The 13209-nt window shown below is 41.4% G+C and overlaps 1 protein-coding gene across 1 annotated transcript in view; it reads left to right on the top strand.

The window, feature by feature from the left end:
• cfap92 (cilia and flagella associated protein 92 (putative)) overlaps positions 1 to 13209 on the top strand; it is a 160801-nt gene that overhangs the window by 123302 nt on the left and 24290 nt on the right. Inside the window, exons 12-14 of the mRNA XM_068052273.1 lie at positions 2686 to 2959; positions 3664 to 3828; positions 6504 to 6716. Coding sequence (XP_067908374.1) covers positions 2686 to 2959; positions 3664 to 3828; positions 6504 to 6716 — 652 coding nt within the window. The remainder of the gene's footprint in view (positions 1 to 2685; positions 2960 to 3663; positions 3829 to 6503; positions 6717 to 13209) is intronic.

Below are 13209 nucleotides of genomic sequence, written 5' to 3'. Positions count from 1 at the left end.
CACATGAACCCCAAAAGAGAAAAGTTTCCTACAGTGAACAAGGTTTAAGAACAATACTGGGCCCCAACGAAAAGCAAGAATTACCTACAAGCAGGGACTCCACAGTGAGCTTGAAGAACCGTAACAACTTTTTAGATATTGCCTCAAACCTTTCCACTTTATTTTTTCTTTTGCACTTTTCTGTCCCTATCTGAATGTGCGCATCACATATGCATGTCAGCGTGGGCATGTCATGTATCTGTAGGCATTAACTGAATTAGAGTTAAAGTTTAAGTTGTAATAAATTTCATTTTTCTTCTTTAAACCCAAGAAAGCCTGTTTGTGCTCATTTCTTTGCCTTATAATTGGAAAGCGATGAACAAGGATTCACCAAGGGGGAACGCAAAACACAGTGTGTTTAAAATCAAACCCGTTACTGTAAGACCAGGTGAATGTTGAAAGGGAACCCTAGACCTCTTTCTCACCTGGTCAGAACAGAAATTTGGGTGCCAGCTTCCAGAATTTTACCCATGGACAAATGAGAGAAATTGGAAGTGGGAAGCCAAATTGTTTCCAATCAAAAAAGAGCAAGGTTAATACAGGTTTTCTTGTGATTGAGTGTGATTGAATACTAACATGTCTGCAACTGAAGCAAGTAGCTCTCCAAGCCAGGGTGAAGTAACTTGGGATAAGTTAAAAGCACTGTCTATGGAGGAGTTGAGAAAAATGATTGAGCAGTGTGGGATCACTGTACATGGCAAGGCCTAACTCCTAAGACTAGAGGCCAACCATTTTCCAATGAATCTGAAGAAGCAGAAGTAGGGTTAGAAGCAGAATCCAACAGGCTATTGTTAGCAAAGATACAATTGGAACAGAGGAAACTTGAATTTGAGGAAAGGGAGAGGGAGAAAGAGAAAGCCTTCCAGAAGGAACATGAAATGAAAGGTAGGAGAGAGAGAGAGAGAGAGAAAGACAGGAGAAGGAATGAGAGGGAGAGAAGAGAGAAAAAGAATATTCCAGAAAGAATGCAAAGAGAGTTGAAGCGGCTTGAGTTTACAAGGGGAGTAACCCCAGTGAAAGCGTGGCCAATATGGAGGAGCGTATTTCAGGGCTGGGTACAGAATTGTTAAAACTAGCTCATCTAATCCCAAAATTTGATGAAGAAGATCTGGAGGCATTTTTTGAGAAACTGGCAAGGCAGCTAAAATGGCCAGCTGAAACCTGGTCTCTTTCAATACAAAGCAAGCTAACTGGAAAAGCCCATGAGGTTTATTCCCTGTTGCCAGGTGAGAGAAAATGGGATTAGAATAGTTAGATGCTTCTTGGTCGGCACAGAGATGATGGGCCGAAGGACCGGTTTCTGTGCTGTATAACTCTATGACTCTGTGAGAGTTGGTCAAATTATGAACTGACCAAAAATGCTATCCTCGGGACATATGAATTAGTACCCAAAGCCTATCGCCAAAAGTTTAGAACCCTCAAAAAACAAGCTAATCAAACTTATCTGGAGTTTGAAAGAAGAAGCGCTGGCTTTTGACCAGTAGCTGAGGGCTGTTAAAGTACAGCTCAGCTATGAGAATCTCAGGGAAGTAGTTCTGTTAGAGGAATTTATAAACTGTCTCCCACTCTCAATAAAGACCCATGTAGAGAAGCAGCGGGTTCAGAGAGCCTGGCAGGCGGCTGTTCTGGCTGATGAGTTTGCTTTAATTTATAAGTTGGTTTCCCAGTGGAGAACCTTTCCTAATCACCCCAACAAATTCAAAAAGGACAAAGGGTGGGAAGGTGATTTCCGCCCAAATGGTGCTGATAGGACAAGATCACAGAGAATACTTTATCAAACACCAGGAGTGGCTTCTCTCTCCACAGATGCTGCCAGACCTGCTGAGTATTTCCAGCATTTCTTGTTTTTATTTCAGATTTCCAGCATCTGCAGTATTTTGCTTTTATTTCAGTGTTTAATTCACTGCCACTTCTCTACCAGGAATGCCTACCTTGAAAAAGTTCTACTGTTCTCTCCGACAGGATTTTCGTTTGTCTCTTTTACCTTGTTTACCTTCATTGCTTTCTATTTCCTTCCTGGTGTTCGATAAAGTGTCTGTTCTCTATGGCCTTGTCCCATCAACACCTTCCCTTTGGTTATCTCCTGCCCCACCCCCACTTTATTTGCTTAAAACCTGTTACATTTCTATTATTTGCCAGTTCTGATGAAGGTTCACTGACACGAAACGTTAAGTCTGCTTCTCTCCCCACAGATTCTGTCAGACCTGCTGAGTATTTCCAGCATTTCTTATTTTTATTTCAGATTTCCAGTATCTCCAGTATTTTCCTGTTACAGTAAGACCAGGTGAAGGCTGAGAGGGACCCCTGGACCTCTTTCTCACCTGGTCGTAACAGGTCCATATACAGTTATTTTTAATGCTTCTGGTAGGCTTCCTTTCATGATGACACATTGTAAAAGGAACCTAGCAAAAGGTTAAAAACAATTGGAGCATGAAAACGCAGATCCTGTTTTTGCCAAAATAAGGCACCCTTTTAAATCCATCATGCTTTATATTATTTCAGTATTCAGTGACTGAAGGAAGTCCATTTTGTAGCCTGGTTGTGGTCTTTAAATTGAATTCTGAGATGTTAGATTCCTGATTCTTCAAGGCATATATACCAGCTGCACCAATTGAATTATAATTGAAGACTTTTTTTGTTTCTCAGACTTCAACACATGTGTTCTGCCAAAAGGTTGAGAGACGTAGTACAGTGTGACCTGTTCCCAACAGCAGCAATGGTAATGATCCTGAGTCGTGAGTTTGGAATCCCAGCCTCTGAAAAAGGTCCATTTACCATCAAGAAGGTGTCAGCCATCACAAATCTACCTGTTCCCAAAGTTAAACTACCAAAACGGATGCATTATTCTTTACTGGACATTTATAATGAAAACTATATGCAGAGGGAAAAGGATCAAATAATCCTCACAGATCACATTCAGGTATTAGGCAAAATCAAGGTTTGCATAGTGGCATAGAACAGCAGGGTTATTCTAGTGATAGAAAGAAAACAAACTGCATATATGAAAATCATAATTTTCATTGAAAAGAGTATTCCAAGTATGTATGAAAACGATAACATAGAAAATCCCTTCTGCTGTCCAATGTTATTTCTGGGGTTCAAGCTAAATGAGATGTTCAACACTTGATGCAACATTTTAAATAAGTATTGTTACAATCTAGTTGCAAAGGCATAAGTTTCCACCATTAATTTGTGAAAAATACTTTGCTGCAAAAGTTAAGTACAGATATAAACACAAGCTGTGCATTACTGGTGATAAGTGGATACAAAATATTGTGTTTCATTCACTCATGATACTGTCAACAAAAATTTAACAGGTAAAAAATTACATTTCACTTCTACCTAAAGAGGAAACACTTCGGGTGCTCCAGGAAGTTAGCCTTAAACATAGATCTACATTTCAAGGGGACTCTTTTATGGACCCCGCCTAAAGCAGATGCACTGTTCTGATTTCAGGCTGAAAAAGCCTCAGAGCTCAGTCACCAGAAGACATTCAGCCTCAGATGGTTCATTGGGTTAACATAAGTCAGCAAAATACTTTCAAATGTAAGCATTCCACTCTGGTGTCTGCCCCCTTTTCAAATTCAACTAAGCCACTTGAGCAAAAATATTTCCATGTTTCAGGCTAACATTGATGCAGTTTATCAAGCTAGCAAAAAGCTGAAGAAAACCAAGCGAGGTACAATTGCAGCTGTGCCTCCTGAAGGCAAAGCAGTGCATATCTATTCCACTCAAACCTTGAACTCTGCTGAACAGGCAAAGGAATTGCTCCGGCAGGAAATGGCTAAGGTAGGGATCAACTTAAAAGGTCCTATATGTATATGACGTGTTACAGACTGGTAATTCTCAGTTATAAATTAATAATTAATTTCAGATGAGATAATTAGTCATTTGTGACAATGAAAGAATTATCAAATATTAAAAATAAACAGCAATACAAGTTAACATACATAAAACATGGGAACAATGAACTAAAGAGACAGGTAGTCAGGACTTATGTCTCAAACCATTTTTCAGACTCAGTTACTCCATGGACGAATGCAATTTATGATGCTTCACTGAGCTATAAAGACCAGAAAACTCTGATCTATGTTGATCTCAGCAATAGGGTGCTATGCTTGATATGACTGTCCTTAATTGAGCAAGTGTTCCTGTTCACAATCTGTATCCAGTGACCCCAGTTAGAAATTGCATTCCAGTGGATGTTGGAGCAAGTTTAGCTGTGATGACCCATGTAGTGCAATAACTCATCTCAAATATGAAGAATGCCCACTTAGATGAGGTGTCAAAGGGCTGGCAGAGGAATAAAATAAAAATACCATATCAAGGCTAAATGTTTTCTTTTGCATGTTCCAAACCAGAAATACTTTAAGTTGACCCCACTTCTGTCCATGAGAGGTACTGCACATTTGCATCTTGCAGGCATACAACAATGTTCCCTCTAAGCTGTGCGACCAGGCGGCAACCCGAAATTCCCTGCACGGGCCGTATGCAAGCCAGCCCTTTAAGTTACTGCGCATTAAAGGCCTGCTCGGGTCTGCAAAAATAAAAACCCGACCCAAGCCCAACAGAACCACATCCGACCCGAGCCCGACCCAAGTCCTTCCATTTTTTCCCGCGTCCGACTCGACCTGACCATCAGTTAACTTACCTTCCGTTTTTCACTTTCTTGCTGATCTGCACAAACTTAAAGTAACTGTAACAAAACCACATTTCTAGTCCAAAAATTAAATTAACAGTGGAGCCACTTACCTGTGATAGAGCGTGTCCAACCTGGTCCAACCCAAGCCTGAATGCCAGACCCGGAAGTGCTTTTTACTGTGTCAGGATGCAAGGGTACACCTGTTACTACCACCCAGTCCCATCCCTACAGGAAATCCCAGTATCTTATCCTATTACCTGATTACCTATTTCCCAGCCCACCTCAATTACATTAGTACTGTGGGAGAAAATTCAAATTCAAAGTCCCATAAAAATTCAGGTTCAGGATCTTTATTTTGAATGTAGAGAGTGAATTCAGTAGAATAAATTGTGTGTCATGGTGTGAGGCTGGGATTGGAAGCTCCATCACACTGAGGGAAAAGTGAATGCTTGCTTAATGTTGAACTTAACATTTTGGAAAATACTCAAAATAGTCTGAAACTTAAGTTTCCATTTCTAGCTTATATTGCAAAAGCTTTCTTTCCAAGTCTTCATATAACTTTCCTAACTCCTTTTACCACAAAGAATTTTTTTAAAGTTGGTATTTATCTAATTCCCAATGGAAGGGATCCGATGGATTCCAAAGGCTTGTTATTACATTTCAGGATGCACCAGAATTGATTCAGTAAGCCGACCTAACTGAACAAAGCACTTGAAGTGTTATTAAGTGTTAGATAAATATCACACCAAATAGAAATGGATGAGTACTATGTTTATACTGTAATTAAATAGGTTTTTCTTTCTCTTCCCTCCCAAAAAAGATAAATTCATGGTTAACCATATTGTGGGGTCTACGCATAGCAGACAGTGGAAAATTGTGCAAAACATAATTTTCACTATTCTGTCACAGGTCATTTATATTAAGCAACACTTGTATGCCCATATTGCAGGATTTGAAATAATGTTGACAGAAGTTGAACCAGTGGGGTGAGAAGAAAGTTACAGTAGATATTATATACTGGAGGCGATTTTTGTCTCACTACTGCCATTTTTCAATGTAAACGTAGCAGTGGCAGGTGAAATATTTTTTAAAACAAACCTCACTCACTCACCACCCAAATCCCACTTGTGATTTTTTGAGTGGGCCTTAATTTAGGTGACCAGAACTCCAGGCCAAAATAGGTGGGATCCTCATTAAAATATTTAAATCAGATTCCAATTGTAGTCTTCTACTGGGCCAACATGTGCTGTACGCAGTCTGCATGGAACTTAATGTTTAATGGCTTAACTGGTGGTCATTAAAGGGACCACTGGAGGCCACTCCAGAAAGATCGAGGTAACTTCTTGTAAATGACTTTTGTGGTGCCATGAAGAGTATATGAATCTACTCTATGCCCCACAAAAATCATTTGGCCTGCAACCAGTCCCTCCTTTACCACCCCATGGTGTCCCTACTGGATCAGCTCCACAGAGCAGCCACTGGATTTATTGCCCCTCCTCTTTCGGAAACTGCCTGTCAGTGCTTGTTTAGCTTCCTGATTTTATTTTAGTTGAAGACTAATCACCAGCAACATGGGTAAGTGGTGTGATCATCCTGCCCAGTGTTTGCTCAAGATAAACAATCACACTCATTGTCTGTAACCCTTCCATAAGACCAGGCACACACCAAAGCCTTATAGCATTTATATAGACACAATTGATGTAAGATCCAAACATGTCTATTTATTGAACACGTACAGGCACATGTGTGAAAAATGGTTTTCGATATCTTGTAACAAAGTATTGAGGTCCATCTGTAAATAAATGGCTTTTCTCCCTCACAGAAGCCAAATCATTACTTCACATACAATCAAGAATTTTTATCAGCCCGAGTGACTCCTGTGGACGTGAACAATGAAGAAAAGAGAGCAAAGGAAAGATCAAAGGAAGCTTGGCTAACCTTTGATGGATTCAGATATCCAGGATTCAAGAGCAGCCTAGAGTCCAATGAACATCCAAAAAAGCCTGATCCAGCAAGGATAAGTGATCTTAAAAAGGTGCAGTAATGGATTTTCCACATCAGTGCTAAAGTAACTTGCTAATGAAATGAACATTTATAAAGCATGAATCATTAAAGTCAACTCCTAATATTTCTGAAAAGGTAGAACTAGTAAATTCTACACTTCTACAGTACACACGAGAACAAAATCATCCATTAACCAATTTAGTATTCTAAAGATGAAGAGCATTAATGTTCGATGAATTAGAAAGCTACCTTAGAGATTTGAGGGAAGCAATATATGAGAACAAGACAATGAGTTTTCCCCTTGGTTTTACATTACCACTCTCGAGGAATTAATGTAATTTATTTGGCCCTTAACAACTTTTGATACATGACTGTCATCTCACATATATAGAATATGTAATTTATTCCATAAAAGAGAAGTAAATTCATAATCCTTAGATTGGCAAATATAGCTAAGTGATGCATTTCAGTTATTCGTGTTGGAACTCTCCTGCTATATATTAACAATTTTCACATGGACATGGAAGGGACATGATTAAAATTCAGCATGGATATCAAATTTTGAGATGTATAAAATTATTAAGGTTTAGGTAAGAGTGGATGAGAAGGATCTATTTCTGTTCTCAGGGAGGTCAATAACCAAGGGGCATAGATTTAAAGTAATTGATAGAAGCATTAGTTGGGAGTTAAGCAATTATTTCACCTAGAGGGTGGTGAGGATCTGGAATTCACTGCCTGAAAGGGCGGTAGAGGCTGAAACCCTCATCGCAGTTTAAAAAAAACTTGGAGATGCACTTGAGGTGCCGTAACCTACAGGGTTACAGATCAAGAGCTGGAAGGTGATATTAAGCTGGATAGCTCTTTTCATCTGGCATGGACACAATGGGCTGATTGGCTTCTTCTGTGCAGTAATGCTTTCTTTGTTTCTAAATTAAGGAGCAAAAGGAAACTGAGGAAAAATATAGGAGGATGCATTAGGAATGACATGTTAACAGAATAGGTAGACTACTCACTTAATGCAAAGCTGTTTAATTCAATTAATCATATCATTCAACTTTGTTGCACTAATTCCCACTGTCATTTATATTACTGAATTCAAATTATTGGATTGCTCATTTTTGTTTTACTGCAAAAGACTTTGGATTTTCAAAAGTAAGCTTAATATGAAGTAGTACAATTTGCCTTTGTTACCTCTAGACTGACGTGGCTATTCCAACACACTCCTGGCTGGTCTCTCATATTCTACTTTCTGTAAACTTGAGGTCATCCAAAACTCTGCTGCCCATGTCTTAACTTGCACCAAGTCCAGTTCCCATCACCCTGTGCTTGCTGACCTACATTGGTTCCCGGTCAAGCAGCAGCTTGATTTTAAAATTCTCATCCTTGTTTTCAAATCCCTCCATGGCCTCACCCTCCCTATCTCTGTAATCTCCTCCAGCCCCACAACCATCCTAGATATTTGCCTTTCTCTAATTCTGGCCTGTTGTGCTTCCCTGATTTTAATCACTGCACCGTTGGTGGCCATGCCTTCAGCTCCTAGACCCTAAGCTCTGAAATACCCTCCCTACACCTCTTTGCCTCGTTTTCCTCCTTTAAGACACTCTTTAAAACATACCTCTTTGACCAAGTTTTTGGTCATCTGACCTAACACCTCCTTTTGTGGATAGGTGTCATACTTTGTTTTATAATGCACCTGTGAAGCTTCTTGGGACGTTTTATTACTTTAAAAGGTGCTATATAAATTTGTTATTGTTGTTGAGAGCAGAGAATGAAATATATCCTATAAGGCATAATTCTTATTGGTGTGGAGGAATGGTCATTTAGAGGTGCAGATGTACAGATTTTTCAAAACAAGACTCCAGATTCAATAGTAACTTTCAGAAGGGAACTGGATATATACTTGAAAAGGGAGAGACTTGCAGGACTAAGATGAAAGAGCGGGGAGTGGGACTAACTGAATAGCTGAATGAGCTGGCACAGTCATGAGGGGCCTCCTCCTGGGTTGTAAGATTCTATGATTCGAGGTGAAAAAAGTTATAAAAAGGGCAAAATAGTTTTCCGGCTATTCTGTATAAGTGTAATGGAGCTAAATCTGTATGATACGCTGCTTAAATCACAGTTAAGTTTTGTATGCTATTCTGGTACCGAGGAAGGATATTAAAGCCATTGAAAAAAATTCAACAGAATTTCACTAGATTAAGACAGTATCAGGGATGAGAAGACGTGGTTATGATAAGACCTGAAATACAAATGTATTCGTTGGAAAAATGGTGTTTAAGAGAGATCTAAAAGGTATATACCGCAGGGCAAGAATTATAGCTGGGGGAAAGGAAATTATGACGCGATTAGGCAAGATTTAGGATGTGTAGGATGGGGAAGGAAACTGCAGGGGATGGGCACAAACGAAATGTGGAGCTTATTCAAGGAGCAGCTAATGCGTGTCCTTGATAAGTATGTACCTGTCAGGCAGGGAGGAAGTTGTCGAGCAAGGGAGCCGTGGTTTACTCAAGAAGTTGAAGCGCTTGTCAAGAGGAAGAGGGCGGCTTATGTTAGGATGAGACGTGAAGGCTCAGTTAGGGCGCTTGAGAGTTACAAGCTAGCCAGGAAGGATCTAAAGGGAGGGCTAAGAAGAGCAAGGAGAGGACACGAGAAGTCATTGGCGGATAGGATCAAAGAAAACCCTAAGGCTTTCTATAGGTATATCAGGAATAAACGAATGATAAGAGTTAGAACAGGGCCAATCAAGGATAGTAGTGGGAAGTTGTGTGCGGAATCAGAGGAGATAGGGGAAGCGTTAAATGAATATTTTTCGTCAGTATTTACAGTAGAGAAAGAAAATGTTGCCGAGGAGATTACTGAGATACAGCCTACTAGGCTAGATGGGATTGAGATTCACAAGGAGGAGGTGTTAGCAATTTTGGAAAGAGTGAAAATAGATAAGTCCCCTGGGCCAGATGGGATTTATCCTAGGATTCTCTGGGAAGCCAGGGAGGAGATTGCAGAGCCGTTGTTGTTGATCTTTAAGTCGTCATTGTCGACAGGAGTAGTGCCGGAGGACTGGAGGATAGCAAATGTTGTCCCCTTGTTCAAGAAGGGGAGTAGAGACAGCCCTGGTAATTATAGACCTGTGAGCCTTACTTCGGTTGTGGGTAAAATGTTGGAAAAGGTTATAAGAGACAGGATTTATAATCATCTTGAAAAGAATAAGTTCATTTGCGATAGTCAGCACGGTTTTGTGAAAGGTAGGTCGTGCCTCACAAACCTTATTGAGTTTTTCGAGAAGGTGACCAAACAGGTGGATGAGGGTAAAGCCGTGGATGTGGTGTATATGGATTTCAGTAAGGCGTTTGATAAGGTTCCCCACGGTAGGCTATTGCAGAAAATACGCAAGTATGGGGTTGAAGGTGATTTAGAGCTTTGGATCAGAAATTGGCTAGCTGAAAGAAGACAGAGGGTGGTGGTTGATGGCAAATGTTCATCCTGGAGTTTAGTTACTAGTGGTGTACCGCAAGGTTCTGTTTTGGGGCCACTGCTGTTTGTCATTTTTATAAACGACCTGGATGAGGGTGTAGAAGGGTGGGTTAGTAAATTTGCGGATGACACGAAGGTCGGTGGAGTTGTGGATAGTGTCGAAGGGTGTTGTAGGGTACAGAGGGACATAGATAGGCTGCAGAGCTGGGCTGAGAGATGGCAAATGGAGTTTAATGCGGAGAAGTGTGAGGTGATTCACTTTGGAAGGAGTAACAGCAATGCAGAGTACTGGGCTAATGGGAAGATTCTTGGTAGTGTAGATGAGCAGAGAGATCTTGGTATCCAGGTACATAAATCCCTGAAAGTTGCTACCCAGGTTAATAGGGCTGTTAAGAAGGCATATGGTGTGTTAGCCTTTATTAGTAGGTGGATCGAGTTTCAGAGCCACGGGGTCATGATGCAGCTGTACAAAACTCTGGTGAGGCCGCACCTGGAGTATTGCGTGCAGTTCTGGTCACCGCATTATAGGAAGGATGTCGAAGCTTTGGAAAGGGTGCAGAGGAGATTTACTAGGATGTTGCCTGGTATGGAAGGAAGGTCTTACGAGGAAAGGCTGAGGGACTTGGGGTTGTTTTCGTTAGAGAGGAGGAGGAGGAGAGGTGACTTAATAGAGACATACAAGATAATCAGAGGGTTAGATAGGGTGGACAGTGAGAGTCTTTTTCCTCGGATGAGGATGGCAAACACGAGGGGACATAGCTTTAAGTTGAGGGGTGAAAGATATAGGACAGATGTCAGAGGTAGTTTCTTTACGCAGAGAGTAGTAGGGGCGTGGAACGCCCTGCCTGCAACAGTAGTAGACTCGCCAACTTTAAGGGCATTTAAGTGGTCATTGGATAGACATATGGATGTAAATGGAATAGTGTAGGTCAGATGATCGGCGCAACATCGAGGGCCGAAGGGCCTGTACTGCGCTGTAATATTCTAATTCTAATTCTAATATATTACCTGTCACGTATCGACCCGAGCCTGGATATTGTCCAGGTCTTGCTGCATATCTACACGGGCTGCTTCAGTATCAGAGGAGCTGCAAACTGTACTGAAGTATTCAAAGTCATTCAAAAGTTTGAAGGGGTACATATTGAAAGATTATCTTCATTGGTTGGTGAATTGCCAATAAATCAAAGTCAGGATTAGTACTTGAAGTATAAAGAGAGGAAGTTAGAAGGCTATTTTTCAAGCAGTGTTATTTTAATATGGAATAAGTGATAACAAGTGCCTGTTATAGCCTAGTCAATCATGACATCTTGAGAGGAAATTAGATAAAAACAAAGAACAAAAACATTAAAGATAGCTCTAGTGGGGAGCTAGCATGGGTACGATAGACCATATGGCCTCCTTATGAATCAACATTTCTATCATTTTGTAACACAGATTTAATTATGGCATTTCATCATTACAGATAGCATACTGGAGTGCTATCAATATCAAAATATATAGTTCATTACAACACACAGCAGACTTACAAAAATATTTATAGATCCACAACAAACATATACAACTGGTATTTAAATGAAGTAGAACCAAATTTTCTCATCAAGGACAAGTCCAAATAACCAACACCTGCACATGCACTCTTTCACTGCACGCTCTTCAATTACCAGATACCAATTAATGTTACAGGTAGTATATAGTAGCATATAATATTCTCAAATACTTGAGAATACTTGGCATCAGGTGGCAGGACTATATCTCCAACACAGAAGTCCTTGAAGCGGCCAACACCCCCAGCTTATACACACTACTGAGTCAGCGGCGCTTGAGATGGCTTGGCCATGTGAGCCGCATGGAAGATGGCAGGATCCCCAAAGACACATTGTACAGCGAGCTCGCCACTGGTATCAGACCCACCGGCCGTCCATGTCTCCGTTATAAAGACGTCTGCAAACGTGACATGAAATCGTGTGACATTGATCACAAGTCGTGGGAGTCAGTTGCCAGCATTCGCCAGAGCTGGCGGGCAGCCATAAAGACAGGGCTAAATTGTGGCGAGTCGAAGAGACTTAGTAGTTGGCAGGAAAAAAGACAGAGGCGCAAGGGGAGAGCCAACTGTGCAACAGCCCCAACAAACAAATTTCTCTGCAGCACCTGTGGAAGAGCCTGTCACTCCAGAATTGGCCTTTATAGCCACTCCAGGCGCTGCTTCACAAACCACTGACCACCTCCAGGCGCGTATCCATTGTCTCTCGAGATAAGGAGGCCCAAAAGAAAGAAATAATACAACACCACATAGATGATTAAAATATCAAGCAGTGCTTGAATCGTGTAGATGTTCTGACCACTGCTAAATTTGTCAGGGCCTTTTTTTTTGTTTAAGGTCACCTTGGCACCGGCTTCATTTCAATATTGCACTACTCTTGCACTGTGCAAGCTCTCGCTAGTCTTTCAGGCTCTACAGTGGCTTAAGCAGTGGTGGGGGCTACTAAAGAAGCCTTTTCTTAAAAAAACTTCCCTTAATGTGGAGCCAGGAGCAGCAGGAACTGCTTTTTTTACCTCCACACTGTTGGTCCACACCCACCCCCTCCACCTTAGACTTAACCTAAGGGACGACTCAGCTCACCACCTCCGTACGCTGCCCTCGATGTGGCTGTGGTGGGGAAGAGACCGTTGTCTACCTCCTTCTGGAATGTGCCTTTGCAAAGCACATGTGGAAAGAGATGCAGTGGTTTTTGTCAAGGTTCATCCTGAGCAGCTCTGTAACACAGGACTCTGTGCTCTATGGGCTGTTCCCAGAGACGCACACCGAGATAAACATTAACTGTTGCTGGAGGACCATCAACTTGGTGAAAGATGCGCTTTGGTCTGCCTGAAGCTTGCTGATCTTCCAGTGCAAAGAGTTGTCCACGACCGAGTGTTGCAGACTGGCACATTCCAAGGTCCAGGACTACTTGCTGAGGGATGCACTAAAGCTTAGGGCAGCTGCCACAAAGGGTCAATGGGGAAAGGCCACTGTGTAAGGTCTGCACGCCATAGTATACGGAGGGGCTGGAACT

This window comes from Heterodontus francisci, chromosome 19 (genome assembly GCF_036365525.1).
Source record: "Heterodontus francisci isolate sHetFra1 chromosome 19, sHetFra1.hap1, whole genome shotgun sequence".
Classification (NCBI taxonomy): domain Eukaryota; kingdom Metazoa; phylum Chordata; class Chondrichthyes; order Heterodontiformes; family Heterodontidae; genus Heterodontus; species Heterodontus francisci.
Note: the sequence above shows the minus strand (reverse complement) of the source record. Positions and strands in the feature narration are given on the sequence as shown.